A 20,924-nucleotide genomic window follows, 5' to 3' on the forward strand; every position below is an offset into this window, starting at 1 on the left:
AGAATGATTAAGCCAGGGGTGTCCAAACTTGAGAACTTTAAGACTTGTGGACTTCAATTCCCAGAATTCCCCAGCCAGCATGGCTGGCTGGGGAATTCTAGGAGTTGAAGTCCACAAGTCTTAAAGTTCTCAAGTTTGGACACCCCTCGATTAAGCAATCTAGTGAGTTCTGTCTTAACTAAGACAATGGCACCCATTCAGCAGGTTCCTTCCCCAACCTACCTCTAGAGTATTAAACAAAGCCTCAATTTCACTGACACATCCTTCAATTTTCAAAGATCTTTGTTGCAAAACATCTAAGAATCCATTCAACTGGCCCTGAAAGAGATAACATATATATATATTTAAAATGATAATTGCCTTAAAAAGATTTATAATGGTCTCATGCATAGAATTAGATGCTAAAAATTGTTTAAGCTTTCATGAAAGGTTTCTCAAAAGCCATCATTGCATCACTGATACCCAGCAAGAGACAGGCTCATTGGCAGTCCTGAAATCCTCATCTCGGAATTGAGGTCTGAATGAAATATTCATTGACCTACATGCTTGTTTCCTAAGAAGTGTAAGATGTATTGTTTGGGACTCATTATTGTATATTGTATGTGCTATTGTATATATACTACATTTTTTTCAGTTGTATTGGGTAGTCTTTTTTTTAATAGCACATGAATCAAAATGCAAAATCAAGAGATTTAAACAAATTGTTATGAAGAATCTATTTGGCAATAAGATCCATTAAAGTAGAATTAAAATGTGTGCTTTCATGTCCTTTCTTCCTTCCTTCCTTCCTTCCTTCCTTCCTTCCTTCCTTCCTTCCTTCCTTCCATCCATCCATTCATCCATCTTCCTTGAAAGCTTTTGTCTATTTAACCTGTTTTTTCCAGCTTTGTGTCTCCAAATAGTACTTCTGCTTCGCATTCAAAAAAGTTATTAATTTTAAATTAATGCCTCAGAAGGCCCCAGTTTTGTAATGGTACCAGATGTGGGTTGCTCCCGGTTCAGCCCAGATCGGGCGAACCGGTAGTAGCGGCGGCAGGAGGAACTGCCACCCACCCGGATGCTTTTGTGCATGCGCAGAAACGTTGCACAGAAGGCACACAGAAGTGCGCCCAAAGCAGTAGTAAAGAAATTGGCAACCCACCACTGAATGGTTCATGTAATTATATAGAACCAATTAAGTAGGAAATGTATGTCTCAAAGCCCAAGGGACAAATCCTTCAAACCTATACAGTATCTGACTTCCAACAATTGCCCAAGGTCTGTCAGACAAACAGTTTTTAAATGCACCAGAGATTGATCTGAGCTGTTTTGACAGTTTTTGGATCTATTTGAACATTTAGGGTACTCTGAGCACAGGATGTTTACAAGTTTACAAGGCTGTAGACTTCACAATGAACCAGCAGCCATTAGTTGAGTACAAGGCATTGTCAAACCACCAGTACTTGCCATCCAATAATTGATCAGATCTTCCCCCTCAGTACGGTGTTTAAATGAAACTCCTTCACCCGCTTCACAAAATTAAATGGAAATAAACAGCTAATATACAGTAACTCGTTTCTATGTGCACTGTTTTGACAAACTTCTATATATGAATATATTAGATTAATATATTAATTAGTGCATTTGGGATATTAATAAGCTGGTGTGCTCAACCAGGACAACTTTAAGATGTATGGACTTTCAGAATTCCTCAGACAGCATGTGTCCGTGTCCCTACAGCAGGAGGCAGGTGAACCAAAGAGCCTTGCCCCTACTCCAAGTGAGAATACAGCATGCCCTCTTAAGCGCTTGTCTACACTTTCTTTATTATTAAATTTATTTTTCACCAATCCCACAGAGTTCAAGGTGACTCTGAGCGGCATCCACTTCCTTGAAAGAGTCCTTCTGCCTCCACAGTACAACAGTATTGCTGCAGGAATTGATCCAGCTGCACTCAACTGCAAGGTCCCCATTATCACACCATGTGATCAACAGGTTGCTCATCTTGTTACGCTTCCTGGATTGCGCCTTTATTTGGAGAGTCTTTGTGAGTTTGCAAGTTTGGGATAGCAAGGAGTTTTTCATTCTAGCTTCATCAGATGGTTTTCTGGAAGATTCTATATATCAGAGTTTCCCAACCTTAGCAACTTTAAGGTGTGTGGACTTGAACTCCCAGAATTCCCCAGCCAGCCATGGGTGTTGAAGTCCAAAGGGCTTGAAGTTGCTACATTTGGGAAAGCCTAACTTATATTAAGAGGGACGTGGTGGCTCAGTGGCTAAGACACTGAGCTTGTCAATCTGAAAGGTCGGCAGTTCCATGGTTTGAGTCCCTAGCGCCGCATAATGGAGTGAGGTCCCATTATTTGTCCCAGCTTCTGCCAACCTAGCAGTTTGAAAGCATGCAAAATTGCAAGTAGAAAAATAAGGACCACCTTTGGTGGGAAGGTAACAGCGTTCCGTACACCTTCGGTGTTTAGTCAGGCCAGCCACATGACCACAAAGACGTCTTCGGACAGATTTGAAACAGAGATAAGCACCACCCCATCCCCTAGAGTCGGGAATGACTAGCACATATGTGTGAGGAGAACCTTTTTACCTTACCTTACATTAAAGACACAGGTTAGAGGGAGGCTATAGAAGGAGGAAAGACAGAACATTGTATCTGGTTCCTTCAGATTGCACGCATCCTGTTTAATCAAATAAATGCTGTTTTGTCACCTTTATTCCTGATAGGGTGTCTGTCAAAGGGGCACATTGGGTGGTGGGATTTTGAACATGCAGTCGCCATCTTGACATTTTTTAAATTCCCTGGCTGGCTCCCCTGCTCCCTTTATTGTTTGACTTGCTTTTCCTCCACCTCTAATGCTGCTGTGACAAAACTGCACTTCAAATAATTGAAACTATACTCATGTAATATGCTTGGGGGGGGGGGGGTTCAGGTTCCCTCCTTGACTTTTCTTCAGAATATTTAGCCCTCTGTCTCCAAATAATTTGCAGACAACTGACCTTAATGGAAATCAAATATCACTATTTGCTTAAAAGGAAGATTAGGCTTTGAAATTAGCATATGTGACCCCATGAATTATAAAAACGCATGCAGCCGAATGCAATGTTATATTCCAACGAATACATATTTCAAGTGGAAACATTTGATTTTAAAGACCATCCACTCTTAGCAGCTTATTATGCAGAGCACATTCTGTAATTGACAAAAGCTAAAATGGTTAGTTATAGTTACCTGTACATTTTTTTACAGAGGGATATGATCAGATATAAAGACAGTAGTAGAAATGAAGCAGAAAATGCCGTCTAAATGATCTTTCTGCCTGGTGGAGCTATACTCGTGAAGGAGATTTTATTACAGAGCTAGAATTCATTTCTGGCTCTCCTTCTAAATTGCAGGGCCAAAGGCAAATGTCACAGAATGTCCTTGGGTCCTTTGACTTTCAAGAAAGTAATTTAGGGACAATTCCAAGGCCTATGATTCTGCTGATATTCTTAGCAGCTGCTTATCGTCCACCACAGTAATATGGAAAAGCTACCTTGTCCCATGCTAGGTCGTTTTATATGGGCAATTCCCATAATTCTAGCCAACGTCCCATGATTTGGAATTATATCTGCCCTAGGGCATCAAATTTGTGAGACTATTATATAAACCAGGACAGCAGCAAACCTTTAGAGCAGTGTTTCTCAACCTTGGCAACTTGAAGATGTCCGGACTTCAACTCCCAGAATTCCCTAGCCAGCATTGGCTGGGGAATTCTGGGAGTTGAAGTCCGGACATCTTCAAGTTGCCAAAGTTGAGAAACACTGCTTTAGAGCATAGTGTCAGCTATGCCTCCATTCATATTTCAGTTCTTAAAGAAGTTCATTAAGCTCTTAAAACAGTCTTTAAGACAGGAATGAGCACTAAGATATATAACTGAAAATGTCCAAGCTTTTCCTGTTCACATGGACTTAGTTCTTTTGCTGGTAGTGTGTGATGTTATGCTTCTAACTATTTTAGGGTATAAAACTAAGCCAATCAGACAGTTTCTCGGGTGACATTATTTCAAAATTAATAAATTAAGCAAAAAAACATAAACACTGGAAGGAAGGGAGGGAGGGAGGGAGGGAGGGAAGGAGGCTCATAACATTCAAGAAGAAGACTATATCTCTGCAATAAAATCAGAATATATCTGAAATATATGATTATATGCTGCACATAGTACCTACCTTTCATCTGATTTGGGACTTCTAGAATCACTACTCTACTTTTCATATTTTATTACACTACTATACTATGTTAAACTACATTGCACTGTGTTACAGTATACTATAGTATTTAATGTCCAAGTCAAACATACTCCAGGGGTAGTTTACAGATACAAAAAGGATGGATGGATAGATAATACAGTATCTTTCATACATACCAAACATCCAAAAAATTATGAGCAAACTCATGATGCTTTGTCCAGGAAAAGACAGGGAGGGTGTATCATATTTTAACATCCGAACTAATGAAGTGAAGATAGCAATTGCAATAGCAATAGCACTTATATACCGCTTCACAGTGTTTTACAGCCCTCTCTAAGTGGTTTACAGAATTAGGCAGCATATTGCCCCTAACAATCTGGGTCATGAAGGTTTCCCTGTGGATTGCATTCTACAGATGGAAACCCTTTAGAGAGAAAGCTTTCTTTCTCCTGTTATTCTTAAGACATTTCAAGAGAAATGCTCACAATATTTATCTCAACAGTCAGGCAGAAACAGACTTTCCGTGTGGTCATCCTTCACTGTTGAAAACCCTTGCTGTACTGCTCAAAGATCTTTACAATCTTTAAAATGAATATGAAAAAAATGCTACAATTCTTGTTTGCTCTTGTTTTTGACTGAATCATAGAATTATAGCAAACCTTTGGGTGAAATGTTCTGCAGTTATGCTGCAGCCCTTCTAAAAAATAAATATGGTTAGCATCTTAACCATCTGAGATTGTATCAAAGGCTGTGTTTACATTAACAGAAAACATGAGCAATTGCACAAGGCAGGGCCTTTGATTTTCAAGATCTTCTCCATCCATTTCCTGTTCTGAAGAGCTGCCTTTGAGAGTAAAAAGGATACAAGTGCCAGTGTCTCCCAAGGGATACCTAAGTATGTGCAATGGTAGTCCATCCAAAATAAACCATGTTTAAAAGGTTCAGAGAAGGGTTGGAATTTTTTGGTCAACAATTAAACAACTGGGAAAGCAACTTTCTAAACTAAGAATCACAGCAGAAATTACATAGAACACTTAATGACCAGATTCTGAGATTTTCTGATTTTATTTTATTTTTAAAGCATGGTGTGGTTCTAATTCTGTGAGATGTAGTGTTTCCCATTACTACCTGTCTTCTTCACCTGTCTTCATTTCTCAAGAAAAAAGAGAGAGAACTTCAAGTTTCTGGGGAAAAATTAATGTCTGTGGAAATATCCCCTTGCTTTTGAGCCATTTAAGAAGAATTGTTATTCCTCTAAACCAACTATAAGCATGTCTTATATAACATAAGAGCTTGTCTTATATTACTGATAAGTGTTTGCTTTCTTCATCTTGCAGGAATGTTGATTCCTTCAGATTTTCTTTACCTCAATACATTGCAAAGGGCCATATTGTCTGCAGCCTTAAGGGTCAAAACATCTAGAGGGCACTAGGTATATATTGCTGCTTTTGTCTATTTTAATTAAACACTAACATTTGTCAGTGAGAACAAAGAGCAGTATAACTGCATGCTTTTCATGTCTTACCTTTAACACAGTCACAGCTGTACCCAAGTCAGCTACATTATGGTCTTTATGCTCCTCAAAAAGCTTATCCTCAGAGGAGATGGGACATTTGCACTGGTAGCAGTAGGAATCCAAATGGGCTTGATCAACTTCTTTCTGTAGAAATTCATATTCTGGTACTTTTCTTTGTAGCATTTCAAGATCAAGCGATTCAGTCGCCTTTTCTTCAGCGTACGTTTTTGCCTCTCCTTCATTCACAAATTCGTAAGTATCACTAATGCCATCTAGGGAATCTTTATCATCAAAAAGCAATTCTTCATGAGCTATTTCTGAAGAGATTTCCTCCTGAAAGACATCATCATGGGTCACCACTTCGTAGTTTAAGAGCTCAGCTAGATCTTCATCAATGTCACTGTCCTCTTCCTCTTTTATTGAGTATAATGGGTAGGTATCAAAATCATGTGACAAAAGTGAATAGTCAACTTCCCCAATTTGTTTATCAGATTTTACTCCTGCTGCTAACTGGTCTGGTGTGTCATACTGCATTGGATGCTGGGCACTATTTTCTCCAATTCCGCTCTCCAGTTTTTGTACTTCAGTGTCCAAACATGGAAGATCTTTGTGATCTAAAACCTTTGTATCTTGCACTGGGGGCTCAACGAAAATATATGTATCTTCTAATTGTCTTTCCTCTTTCCTCTCAGCCTGGCCTAATCCTTCAAGAGACTGTGCATTTTTTTCTGCAATCTTTACAAGTTCACCCTCATCCGTTCCATGAACTTCTTTTATTTCAGACTGTTGGTTTTGGATGGTTGCATATCCAGCATCATTACTTGATCCATCTTGCCCAGATAATTCAGTCTGATATATAGTTGCTGCATAATCAAGTATTGGACTGTTCTCTTCGTCACTTGTTTCTTCTGGTACCTGCTGGCCTGTGTCATCAGATAAGGATTCTTCTTCTCTTCTCTGACTACTGTCATCATTGCTGGCTCCTGAGCTATAGAACTCTCTTCCGAAAGGAATTGCATGTGTTGGCTGACAAATCCTAATGTTTATGTCACTCACAATCTCAGTTACCCCATTTGTAAGTGTATCACTCAGACATTCCTCCACTTGGGCAGATGGACCAGGTTGCATATCTGCAGATTCATTCTTTTTTCCATTTGGTTCGTAAGCATCTTCTGTGACTTTTGGTTGGGTTACAGTTTCCTCTTTAAAAGACTGACCATTCAAAATGTCTTCGTTCTTGGATTCTTCCACATTATTTGGGGTGTAATCTCTAGGAATTTCCTTCTCCAGATGCGCTTCAATCCCATCATCTGGAATACGATCTCTGATATGAAAAGACAGATCAATATCCTTCACTTCTTTACATTTGTGGTTATCTTTTTTAGAATCACCTACTGCTTCTTCATAGAAATCTTTACATAAAAGTGCCAAGGCAGATGGCATCTCTAGAACCTCAGATTCTATTACAGTTATTGGCAAGGAAGCGGCTGGAGACTGAGATAACTCATCTTTCTCAGTATTAAATAAGACTGCATTAGTGTTTGCTAAGTTAAACTCGTGCTCTCTGCTTTTATCATCATCCCTAACAGCTTCAATCGTTTTATTTTCATTTGCTGTTTTTGAAATGTCTTGATGGGCAGCTGTTGCATTTTGTTTTTCTATCAATCCATTAGGGGCTTCATTTAATTGTCTTTCTAATAAAGACAGTTCCACAATATTCTTTGATTTTGCTGCTGGATATGCCACTTCCACATATTGTTTATCTATATCATCAAATGGCCTCTCTGTGTCCTGAATAGACTTTTCTTTTTCTATTTGGGTGAAGGATGTATTTTCAATCAAAGTATCCTTTCTGACATAATCAATATTGGCATTATTAAAAACATTATCATCCTTGCTCCCTGGAATAACAGAAACCTCTTCCATTTCTCTGCTTTCCTTAATACTCTTCCCTTTTTCAATTTCCTTTGATTCATTTTCTGTCATTTCATGGTGATCTACCTTTAAGTCCTCTGTATATTGTTTATTTGGTTTGTAGACTGAAGGTTCCTTATCAACAACCACATCTCTAGGATCATTACATGCTTTTGTTTCCAACAATGAAATGGTTTCTACTGCCTCTGGTATAAGCTTTTTTCTATCAACAGAAGAAATGAGAGGAACATTAGTTTTCACAACTTCGCCACTTTCAGAAATATTAACTATGTCTTTTCTTTGATCAAGATTAGGAGCTGGTAAGGCTTCTTCTCTCAATTTCTGTTGATCTTTGAATTCCTTTTCTTTACTGAAACAGTTTTCTGGCACTTTCAAAGTATCCTCCATGGTAGGCAACTGTTTTGTTTCTTCTGCTTTTGAAAGATGTTCTGTACTACTAATGACTCTGTCTACCTGGGGTTCTGATTCAAAATGTCTTGGAGAAAACTCAGTTTTCCTCTCTGCCATTGCATTTTTCTCAGAAAGGGCAGTTGAACCATTTATTGAGTCAGCATCCCCAAAAGGAGCTTGAGTTTCTAAATTCTCTTTTTCTGAGATTTGTGGGGAAAAGGTTTTTATTGTCTTTGCCTCAGAAAGAAGGAAAGCAGCAATGGACATGGGTTCTTCTGGCATCTCCTTTGTTATTACAGTTGTACAAGGCTGAGTTTCATGTTTCTTTTCGGGGTTCAATGTAGCAGAGTTGGATGGGCTCAATAAAGATGTTGAGACTAAAGAAGGATATGAATTATCTTCTGGCTCTTTCACTTTCTTAGTGAAAAGAGATGAAATGTGTGGTTCTTGTTCAGAAGTCTGATTTTGTTCCTCAAATGAATAAAGTTCTGGTTGTTTTGAATAAGAAAAATCTAACTGTTTAGTATCCAGAGATGCAGTGAATGATGGATGCAGATCAGGTTTCATTTCGTTTTCTAACAAAACAGATGTTTTACCTTCTATTTGAGCCGCTTCAGACCACGTTATCTGCATTTCTTCTTTTTTGGCATCATCCATCAACTGTGATAATACCGAAACACCAGAATCTATCTCCTCAGTTTTAGGCAGATAATCCTCTTGTTCTTGGGGTTTCATATCAGCCAATCGGGATGAATCTTCAAGAGTTGCAGAACAGTAAAGCTGAATTTCTTCCAGCTGTGATTCTTTAACTGGTTGCAACAAATTGTCATCTTTCAATGGTGCATCCTGATCTTTGGAACATTCGGTCTCAGAAGTTCTTCGTTTTTGGTCTTCTTTTTCTTCATGGCAATATAATATTCCTTGAGGCAAGATGGGAGGTGAATATAAAGCAGTTTCTTGCTTGGGTTTTTGTTCAGTGGAATTCAATGAAGTGAGACCTTCCAGCTCTGATTGCAATACCACAGGGCTATATAGCTTGCTATCCTGGTTCTTGGTTTCAGAATGTTGAGTAACAAGCAAATGAAACTGAGTTTCTTCCACATTTGTTTTCCTAACAGCCACATCCATTGGTTCTTTGTTGAAAGTTGAATGAGGCTGCACTTGTTTCTCTTTTTCAGGAACAGAACAAGATGAAATAGGTTCAACAAAAACATATTCTGCAGGCTGTGCTGCTGAAACAGGAGGCTGTTCACTTATTTCTTCAGATGTAGCATCATCTAGAAGGGATCTGGATTCCTCAGACACAGTTTTTGTGGCCATGGATGAATGCAGTGGTTCTTTGCTGACCTCCTCTACAGAGGAAGTTGTAAGGAACGGTAAATCTTGAAACTCAGGGACAGAGACATTATTTTTTTCTATTTCAATTTTGTCCATAAGTTCTGAAGAAACAGCATTGGATTGCTGTGAAGCTGGTAGTGAACTTACTACTGACTTGGTAAATATTGCCTGAGGCTTTATTTTATCAGGGACAAATGATAAAATTAATGGTGGTGATCCAGATGCCTCATTTAATGTCTTAGACAAATCATTTTTATTTCCCTGCATTTCTGAAGCAGAACCTTTTAATTTAGATGTTGGAATTATGGGTGCACTGCATTCCGTTTCTTCCCTATCTTTTTTAGATGATATTGGCTGTTCATCTTCTGATTCTGCTGTCACAGATACAGGCATTTGAAGGCCTTCTCCTTCTGAGCTTGAAATGGGAACGGATACATCTAAATGTTTTCCCAATTCAGGCATCTCAGTTGTGGAAAGAGTCTCAGATTGTGCAGTTATAAGTTCAACAGGATGTTTTGCCAGGTGCTTTGATTCTGGATCAACAGTGCCATAGTGCTCTGCATCAGCTTTATTGAGTTGCATGCTTAAAAATTCAGGATCTTTGGCTGCAGTTCCTGAAATACCTTGATTTTCTTGCACATATGTTAAATAAACTGACTGAGATAAAGCCTGCCTAGTTGGGGGCAAAGGAGGCTGGGTCCCATTGATCTCCTTTTCTTCTCCTAATTGCTTTGTATCCACTTCTACGGGTAGGAGTGTTTGTGATAAATGCCAAAGAGTTTGCTGCTGAACATCATCTGTCTGTGGTGACTCAAAACCAGGATATAATGAATCAGGTTGCAACAGCTTGATGATAGGTTTATCAGGTTGCATAATTTCCTTATGCATTTCATTGACAGAATGCAAAGCAGTTGTTCCTTCCAACAGGGATGAAACAGTAGAATTCTGCTGTATAAAATGCTCCCTTGATTCAGATTCCAATGGTTGCTTCGGTTGATCTTCCCTTGTTTCACAAGAGGATTTAGCTTGTTTTTCAGCATCTGACTGTGCTTTTATAGTGGGGTGCAGCTGATTTTCTGAATTCAATGCTTGCATTTGGACAGGTGCTTCACCTGGGTGTTGTACTGTTACAGTGGGGGAAAGTTGCCCTGTTTTTGTACCTATGTCAATTTCGGTCTCCCTTGAGTTAGATACTAATTCTTTTGCTAGGCCCTCTGTAGATGACAAGGATGGATTTTCTTCCTTTGTTGTTTCAGCATTTTGGAAAGACCCAGTAGAAAATGATACTTCTGCTATTCCAGAAGTTAATTCAGTAGAATCAGACCAATTGCTTTGTTTTTTCATTTGCTGAGGCAGGCAGGGTATATTAGAATCTGGCTGTTCAAACAATGGTGCAGTAGTCTTTAGTGAGGGTGGCTCTGTCCCATGCATTTCCACACTGGCAATAAGAAAAGATGGAGTGGATAGCAACTGTTCTGATGAGCTGACTGGCTCAGTAACTTTGTCACTGAGAAGCAATATCTCATCAGGTTCATATGGTGCCTTGATGGATTTGGAAATCACAAGATGTTCTGGTTCTGACTGTGCTGGTGCTGTAGAGTGTTGTTGAGCCTTTCCCTCCTGTGCATTTGTATCTGAGAGTGTGGAATCTGGACCCAAAGATTCTGCTGCGGCAAGTGGAGTATCTGTTTTGCCTCTTACATGTTTTCCTTCTGAGATAGTGGTCAGAGATGGCCGAGTCTCAGCAGCTTGTCTTGGCAAGTCTGATTTCAATATTTCTTCTTCTGCAGCTTCTTCTTTAGCCGTAGTATAAGAAGACTCTGAAAGTCCGATGGGTTCTTCCACAGCGTTATGGATTTCCTGTGTTGTGGAAGCTAGATCAGGTTCAAGTTCAGTTTCTTCACCTTCTGATTTGTGGACCAAGGGAAGGTAGCCTGACTTTCTTTGGGAAAGCAGAGTGAATTGATCCTCCATCTTTGTTTTGTCTGACAACTGTTCCATGTCTTGCTCTTCTCCTTCTCTAACAGGATATGAAAATCTTGCCTTTTCAGGGATTGCCTCTTCGATTTCAGTTAAATAAAGAGGGGCTGTTGGCTTTTCTGTTTCTCCAACAGAATGCTCCAAGGGTGCACCACTGTCTTCCATTCCTGAAGGAATTGCAAATTCCATAGTCTGATTTCTAATTTCAGCTAAATCACACACTTCAGATTCACCATCAAATATGGGTTCAGATTCATGAACTTTGGATGTGTGTTCCAAACACTTAAACACGGGTAGCTGTTCTCTCTTTCTTTCAAAAGGTGTAGTTAATTTATTCTGTAATTGTTCCTTTTCTTTATATTCCTCTGCCAGCTGTTCTTTTCCTTCCCTTTCTGCTTCTTTAACAGAAGATGGTAATTTTGATTTTTCAGGGACGACACTTTTGGTTTCAGCTGAATCAAAAGAAAACTCCGCTCCAAAAGAGTGCTCCAAAGATGCACCTTTGACTTCCATTTGAAGCGGAATTGTGGATTCCATAGTTTGATTTCTAATTTCAGCGAAGTCAGACACTTCAGATGCTGCTAAATGAGATGCAGGTTCAGGTTCATGAGCTTCAGATTTGTGGTCTGGGCACCTAAACAAGGGTAGTTGGTCTGAATTTGTTTCAAAAGGTGTAATTAATTCGTCCTCTAACTGTTCCTTTTCTGAATATTGCCCTGCCAGCTGTTCCTCTTCTTGCTTTTTTTCTTCTTTAACAGAAGATGGTAATCTTGCCTTTTCAGAGACGGCATGTTTGGTTTTAGTTGAATGAGAAACTTCTTGCTTCTCGGCTTCTCCAGCAGAAGGCTCCAAGGGCTCACCTTCCACTTCCATTTGTGAAGAAATGTTGAATTCCATCGCTTGATTTCTAATGCCAAGTATTTCTGACACTTCAGGCTCCTCACCTATAGCTGCTAAATCAGATACAGGTTCAGTTTTATCATCTTCAGAGTTATCGTCTTGACAGCCAAACAAAAGGAGTTGGCCTGGCTTTGTTTCAAAAGGTGCAGTTAATTTGTCCTGTAATCTTTCTTTTTCTGAATATTGCCCTGCCGGCTGTTCTTCTTCTTCTTGCTTTTCTCTTTCTTTATCAGAAGATGGTAACCTTGCTTTTTCATCTTTCGTTTCAGTTGAATAAAGAGTAATTGCTTCCTTGTCTGCGTCTTTAACTGAATGCTCAAAGGGTGTACCACTGACTTCCATTTCTGAAGGAACTGCAGAGTCCATAGCTTGATTTCTAACTTCAGCAAAATCAGATGTTGCAGATTCACCATGCCTTGGTGCTAAGTGAGTTGCAGGTTCAGTTTCGTGAGCTTCAGACTTGTAGTCCAAACACCCAAACAAGGGTAGCTGATTTAACTTTGTTTCAAAAGGTGTAGTTGCTTTATCCTCTAACTGCTCTTTTTCTGAATATTGCTCTGCCAAAAGTTCTTCTTCTTGCTTTTTTTCTTCTTTAACAGAAGATGGTAATCTTGCCTTCTCAGAGACGGCATGTTTGGTTTTAGTTGAATGTGGAACTTCTTGCTTCTCGGCTTCTCCAGCAGAAGGCTCCAAGGGCTCACCTTCCACTTCCATTTGTGAAGAAATGTTGAATTCCTTAGCTTGATTTCTAATGCCAAGTATTTCTGACACTTCAGGCTCCTCACCTATAGCTGCTAAATCAGATACAGGTTCAGTTTTATCATCTTCAGAGTTATCGTCTTGACAGCCAAACAAAAGGAGTTGGCCTGGCTTTGTTTCAAAAGGTGCAGTTAATTTGTCCTGTAATCTTTCTTTTTCTGAATATTGCCCTGCCGGCTGTTCTTCTTCTTCTTGCTTTTCTCTTTCTTTATCAGAAGATGGTAACTTTGCTTTTTCGTCTTTCGTTTCAGTTGAATAAAGAGTAATTGCTTCCTTGTCTGCGTCTTTAACTGAATGCTCAAAGGGTGTACCACTGACTTCCATTTCTGAAGGAACTGCAGAGTCCATAGCTTGATTTCCAACTTCAGCAAAATCAGATGTTATAGATTCACCATGCCTTGGTGCTAAGTGAGTTGCAGGTTCAGTTTCGTGAGCTTCAGACTTGTGGTCCAAATACCCAAACAAGGGTAGCTGATTTAACTTTGTTTCAAAAGATGTAGTTATTTTATCCTCTAACTGCTCTTTTTCTGAATATTGCTCTGCCAAAAGTTCTTCTTCTTGCTTTTCTCCTTCTTTAACAGAAGATGGTAATCTTGCCTTCTCAGAGATGGCATATCTGGTTTTAGTTGAATAAGGGGGAACTTCTTGTTTCTTGGCTTCTCCAGCAGAAGGCTCCAAGGGCTCACCTTCCACTTCCATTTGTGAAGAAATGTTGAATTCCATCGCTTGATTTCTAATGCCAAGTATTTCTGACACTTCAGGCTCCTCACCTATAGCTGCTAAATCAGATACAGGTTCAGTTTTATCATCTTCAGAGTTATCGTCTTGACAGCCAAACAAAAGGAGTTGGCCTGGCTTTGTTTCAAAAGGTGCAGTTAATTTGTCCTGTAATCTTTCTTTTTCTGAATATTGCCCTGCCGGCTGTTCTTCTTCTTCTTGCTTTTCTCTTTCTTTATCAGAAGATGGTAACCTTGCTTTTTCGTCTTTCGTTTCAGATGAATAAAGAGTAATTGCTTCCTTGTCTGCGTCTTTAACTGAATGCTCAAAGGGTGTACCACTGACTTCCATTTCTGAAGGAACTGCAGAGTCCATAGCTTGATTTCTAACTTCAACAAAATCAGATGTTATAGATTCACCATGCCTTGGTGCTAAGTGAGTTGCAGGTTCAGTTTCGTGAGCTTCAGACTTGTAGTCCAAACACCCAAACAAGGGTAGCTTATTTAACTTTGTTTCAAAAGGTGTAGTTGCTTTATCCTGCAACTGCTCTTTTTCTGAATATTGCTCTGCCAAAAGTTCTTCTTCTTGCTTTTCTCCTTCTTTAACAGAAGATGGTAATCTTGCCTTCTCAGGGATGGTGTCTTTGGTTCCAGTTGAATAAAGAGGAACCTCTTGTTTCTCTGCTTCTTCAACTGAAAACTCCAAGGATGTACCACTGACTTCCATTCCTGAAGGAATTGTGGAGTCCATAGTTTGATTTCTAATTTCAGCGAAATCAATCACTTCAGGTTCAGCATTCATGACTGCTAAATCTGATGTAGATTCAGTTTCTTGAGCTTCTGATTCCTGAACCAAAGACAATGGTAGCTGGTCTGATTTTGTTTGTAAAAGCACAGTACATTGCTTCGGCATCATTGCTTCGTCTGAAGATTCCTTTGATAATTTTTCTTTCTCTTGCTTTTCTGTTTTTCTAACAAATGATGGTAATTTTGCCATCTCAGGGTTAGCATCTGCAATTTCAGTTGAATGAAGAGAAACCTCTTGCTTCTCTGCTTCTTCAACAGACTGCACTAAGGATGCATCTTTGATCTCCAGTCTTGAAGGAATTGTAGATTCCATAGATTGAGTTCTAACGTCAGTGAAGTTACAACTTTCAGGTTCACAGGGAGTAGCTGCAATATTATGATGGTTCTGTACATGTTGAATCGAAGTTTCTGACAACAATGTTCTAAATGAGTCAGATTGATTTTCTATTTCTGATTCAACATAAGGAAGTGGTTCAACAGGAACTGGGGAACAAGGCTGAGTTATTTGATTCTCTGATGGTGACCTCACTTCTTTTAATAAATCAGAAACTCCGAAGGTCATTGGTGTATGATCCTGAACTTCCTTTTTTTCACCAACAAAGTTGAATGATTTTTCCAGTGCAGTATTTGAACTATTTGGAGAAATGGACCGTTTTTCCTTTTCTTCCATTTTGTCAGCTGGTTGAATCAGTTCTGGAAGGGAGGGATGAATTGCAGGTGAATACTGTTTAGTGTCTTGCTTCTTTGCTTTGTCATCAAGGTGTGTTGACATTTTTGGTGACTTTTCTAAAGGCTTCTTTTGTGTTTTAGGGAGAAACAAATGCTGTGGTTTCCTCTCCTCTTTACTGTAAAGTGCAGACTTTGAACTTTTTGCCTCTACGTGTCTGAGATTATAACTCAGAACTTCCTTCTTGTTATTCTTCTCTGTGGCGTTTGGCTCAATGTGCCGTAAAGATACAGATATGCCTCGTCTGGAGAAAACTTTGGGTGGTTCTCTGGGCTTCCTGATCACCTCTGAGGGGGGAGGCATATCTTGATTGTTTATCCTTCGGAAAACCTTTTTATGCCTTTCTTCCAATACAGCAGTGATTTGAAGAATCCTGGCTCTTACTGTTCCTTTGATAGGCAACTCCCCTTTTCTCATCAAAGTATTTTCTTTCTCCTCTGGCCCAGAGGTCACTTCCTGTGTTATTTGAACCAAATAGTCTTTAATCTTAGAAGGTTGTACTTGAGAGGGCCATGATTGTGGATCAGATGGATCAAACTCACTTTCTTCAGCTTTTCTCAGCACTGGCGTCTGACAAAAATCACATTCTTGGCTGTCTGGTTCGGTCGTCTCATTTAACGTCTGATGGGTCAAATTGCTCGTTTTTTCCTGCGTAGTCTTTCTCTCTTCCTTCAGGAAAGTAACTTTCCCCGGAGAACAATCTGGATATGAGTTTTCCATACTGTATACCCCAGATGTAACGCTGGCTTCTGAGGCATGGGATGTGGAACATCTACTTGAGTTGGTCTCCCATGTTAAGCTACTTTCTTCACTTTGAACGGCCTCCATGGCATCAGACAACTTGGATTTCATCTCTTCCTTCTGGCTATGTTTTTTAAAACTGCTAAAGAAACAAATAGTAAGAAACTATAACATTCTTTAATAAACACAAGAATAATAAAATATATAAATATTATATTTTTCAAAGTCTTAAATCTGTTTCATGAGACAGTATTGGGACTGAAAATCTTCCTTACCATAAGAATGCAATGTTGGACTACTGTTATACGATACTCTTAAGATAATTTAAGACAGGAGAAAAAGTTGTCCTAATAATCCAAAATTGATTATGAATTTGTATATGTGTAAGAAAGAGGGGGATATATTTATGCTCTGTGTGGCGGGTTTCAGCAGTAAGTTTCAGCCTCTTGACTTTACACAGCTTAACTTGGCTGCTAGGCAAATAAGTCTCTTAAACACATAGTGTGGTGTGTGTTAGATAAGTATTTATTTGCCAAACTGGAAGAAACTACATTGACTAGCTGATTGGCCTCTATCAATGAGAGAGTTCCTTTCTTACACCCCAAACAATTTAAATGTATTGCTTCTTCTTTCAGCCTTCCCCTGTGTTTCATAGGTGGATGGTTGAAGCTAAGTAGTTGTGGGTTATTGACAAAATTACTGGTAATAACTTTGCCCTGAGAACTGGTCATTCTTTTCTCACCATTCACAAAGACCATGCTTTATTTATTTATTTATTTATTTATTTCTTAGATTTTTAGACCACCCCCTCTCCCAAAAAGGGACTCGACATTATTTAAATAATGTCTGCTATAGAAATGTGTGAAAATGTTGCAAATTTGAAATATTTTCAGCTAATACTTTTATTAAGGTCAGAAATTTGTTGACCATTTCCAATAAATTAGGAATAGGTGTTTCCAGCTTCAAGAAGCTAATTTGGGTTCAGAATGGGCTATTTTGTACTTAGAAGTCTTTGAAACCAAAATCTTTTAAAGGCTGTAATATGCTGAAAATTTTGATCTTGCTGGCTTAGTTCAAAAAAAAAGTAGAGTTTTTAAAGGTATATGAAATACCAAAACTTCTTCCAAGTTCCTGGTATCTTTCTCATACTTTCATTAGCCTTCGATGAGTTAAGAATATTACTAATTACTAATAGCAATAGCCATTATTACTAAGGAGTCTGATGTACCATGGAACCAAACAATGTTACTCAGTGGTCCTGAGTATTCCTAATCAAAGGAATAACATTTATGAAAAACTATAAAAAATATTTTCAATTTTTCTTTTTACCAAGACTATGTAAAACAGGCACATTGTCTTTGAAAAATATGGTAACTAGCTTAAGTAATTCTAGATCAAAACTCATTTCTCGTGTTTCTAAAATGGATATAAAGGCATAGAGGTTCCCTAGCTCAGTCACATTACATTGTAAAGTTTATTCTGTTGGCAAACAGCACCTACAAAGGCCTGTTGTTTCTGGAAGATTATATTCCTAACTATAAATGGAGAACTGACCTTCATTATACTTTCTCACACCATGAGTCATGTTCTAGTTTTTTTGCAGGATGCATTTTTAGTCAAATTGAACCATAGCTGACAACTTAGAATATGATTATATTAATCAGCCAATCCATAAGACACTTGTTTTCCCCCACAAATAGGTTATTTCAATTTATCTATATTTTAAAAATTCCTTTTAATATGCAGATTTCTCCCCTTGATGTTATTAAGGTCAACTCCAGGCTAGTATTCTTATTCTGAAAGCAATTCATTCAAATGATAGAGCAGACTGTCCCACATTTCACAATTGGATATTATTTAGTGTTCTAGTCCAAATCTTTGTTTTGAAACCTTGTAGTTTATGTAACACAATAAACTTTTTTTTAAATGCTATTCTATTTGCCCATATTTCTTTTAGCAAAAATTGAACTTGAAGACTTCACAACTCAAGAAGCTGGTACCATCAGATTGCCACCTCAAATCTTTTTATCTTGCTACATTAATTTATTTGAGGGGACTGAGTGAGAGTTTGTTAGAGTTAAACAAAAAAACAACCTCTGTGTGTGTGATGTGGGTGTATGTACATGTGCGATTATGTATGTTCATGGGTCTATTGTAACCAATATAATACTGAAAAGGAAAAGATACAAATATTAATCTTTTCAGTGTTACAAACAATGTGGTCTGAATTAAAAATTAATTAGGAGTAGGAAATGGGAAAAATTGTCTGGAACTTTATATTTTAGGCAGATTCTAGTATTTCTTTCATTTGTCGTATAAATTCCATAACGAAAATACAGCAGAGATTGACTAGTTGTTGTGACTATTTCTAGATCTGAAAAAAAGATCCAATTCAAGCACACATATTTACTTGTTTGTGAGTCCGTAAAATTCATTTAAAACTAACAGCCAATGAGTACTTGCACTTCCTGGCCAATAGCAAAGCTCTGAAAACTTTTAGCCAATCACTGCCTGCACTAGGGTAAGCCTCTTTTTGCCCTTCCAAATTAGGCTGCCAAACAAGTCCCTCCCCCTCCTGTGAAAAAAGAAAAAGAGATTATATTACAACCTTGTACTCTTCATGGAGACGAAACTTGCCTTCCAAGCATGACTTTTGCTGTCATGCCTTCCATACTTCCTTTATATAATCACACCATCCAGCTACCACATCAGGAAACCAGGAATTGATAAGTGGAGCCAGGCAGGCATTCTCCTCAGTAACAAATCTAACCACCCTATGACAGATGGTGTTGTAGCAAAAATGCTGATGCTTCAGCACCATTTTTCATGATCTGAAACCATGGAACAGCTTAGTATGGTCAGTGGAGAGGTTCTGCTTGATGATGCCCAATTGGACCTGCACCTCCTATGATGGAAGTCATCATAGACAAAACAATTGAAGAAATTGCTTGGTAATCCTCCAATTTGCCACTTTGGTTTAAAACAAAAGAGAGGTGAATTCAAATGGATACCAGTAATCCATGGTATCTATCAGGAGATATTTAAATATAGAAGTTAAATCCTGGTTTGCAGGGAATTATCCAAAAAGTATGATCAGTGTCTTCCTATATATATATATCTGAGGCAGAAACAGGTAGCAGCAATATACTAGCTGTTGCCATATCATTGCTTCAAGACATCTTAGGAAATACACAGATTGAACATATCCTCTCATTCAGTCCTCCTTGAGTCCACTTTAAAGACAAAGCTAGGACAAGTATCACTAATAGGCTCTACAAGGTGCTGCTTTTCTGCTCTCCAATACATTGTTCTTGGTTAAAAAAATTAAAAAATTAAAAGTCTATAGATTATTACAAATACACACAACATGTGTGATTCTCTCCATCCTGGCAGCTTTTTGATATGTCTTCTGTTAGCTTTAGTTTCACAAGAAAAGCAGGCAAGTTTCCCAGCTTGATTTGGAGCTTTGTACAATTATACTGGGGGTCTGCTTTAGAGTTTCAGATTTATTTTAATGAGGAATAGAAGCAGAAAGATGCTGCACCTGGACTCCTGCCTTTTATTTCCACAATAATGAAATAATGCTGGCTTAATTAGAAGAAATATGGACTAAGTACAATAATAGCAGCAAATCTTCATACTTTCTAAGGTGGTGCTCTCTGTCATACAGATTGACCACCCCCACTGCACTCTATCATCTTCAGGCTATTTTATTTATTAACTTAACTAATTAATAATTATGTTGCTTTTATACCTTTATAAGTAACTCAAAACGGGAAACATACCTTACTCAATTCACAGTTTCCTGGGTTTTAGTGTGGGTCTTAACTACTATCAAAGTGGCTACCCTGGCAGATGTCCTCTTTTCAATTTTAAATGAGCCAAACTTCCCAGCGGACAATTATATGGAACTGGGTATCCTTGACACTTAGGAGGGAGGCAAGCATCTACAAAAGAATAAAGCAGTTTCTTCAAAGTTGGGATTAGATCCACAATCCGTCAATGGGATTGGATCAGGGGTGGGATCCTGCCAGTTCTAACCTCTTCTATAGAAGAGGTTCCACAAATCTACCATGCCATTTAGAACCGGTTCCAGCTCTCTCCCCCCGCCCATCCGCACCATGCTAGCCTGCCCACTGCTCACTGATTGGCTGGCTACCAATCACGCCGCCCGCCTCTAAGAATTCTATCTAAACCTTAAAGTCTTAAAGCTGTCAAGTTTGAACATCCCTGAGTTTTTTTTAAGGGTTAGGAGTGCAAGAGTCTTGTAACTTGACAGCTTTAAGATTTGCACACTTCAATGCCAGAGTTCCTGAGTCAACATGACTGGAGGAGGAATTCTGGGAGTTGAAGTCCACAAGTCTTAAAGCTGTCAAGTTTGAACACCCCTGGGGTTGTTTTTTCTAAAGGGTTAGGGGTACAAGGGTCTTGTAACTTGAAAGCTTTAAGACTTGCGTGCTTCAAATGCCAGAGTTTCTGAGCCAACATTTTGGTTGCTAAGCAAGAGCGTTGTTAAGTGAGTTTTACCATATTTTACAAGTTGGCAACGCCCACTCAGTCACATGACTGCCAAGCCACTCCCACTCAGTTACATGGCTGGCAAGCCACTCCCACCCAGTCACATGGCCAGCAAGCCACACCCATGAAGCAGGCTACACCTACAGAAGAGGTTCTAAAAAAATTGAAACCCACCACTGGATTGGATCCACAATCCATCAATGACTGAGTTAGTTATGTGCTAGGATAGTAAAACTACAGTGCCGGAGAATGTGAAGAGAACAGTGTGGGCAGCTTGCCAAATTCCCTATCAGTTTCCACCATCATGCTCTAAGAGGCAACCTTCCTTCTCAAATTGAAGCTTTCCTACACAGAGAAAACATCAGCAGGTTCATGTTTGTAA

The 20,924-nt window shown here is 38.8% G+C and overlaps 1 protein-coding gene across 3 annotated transcripts in view; it reads right to left on the reverse strand.

Annotated features, from left to right (window-relative positions):
* The window catches only part of CMYA5 (cardiomyopathy associated 5), an 80,540-nt gene that overhangs the window by 56,456 nt on the left and 3,160 nt on the right, over positions 1–20,924 (reverse strand). For all 3 annotated transcript variants that reach the window (XR_014174624.1, XM_081944108.1, XM_081944109.1), the window contains exons 2-3: positions 5,741–16,166; positions 223–318 (exon numbers count right to left, since the gene is read on the reverse strand). Coding sequence is in view for 2 of the 3 variants with exons in the window: in XM_081944108.1 (XP_081800234.1) it covers positions 223–318; positions 5,741–16,166 (10,522 nt within the window). In the remaining variant the exon portion in view is untranslated. The remainder of the gene's footprint in view (positions 1–222; positions 319–5,740; positions 16,167–20,924) is intronic.

Source organism: Natrix helvetica, assembly GCF_964273705.1.
Source record: "Natrix helvetica genome assembly, chromosome: 2".
In the NCBI taxonomy this organism is placed as follows: Eukaryota; Metazoa; Chordata; class Lepidosauria; order Squamata; family Natricidae; genus Natrix; species Natrix helvetica.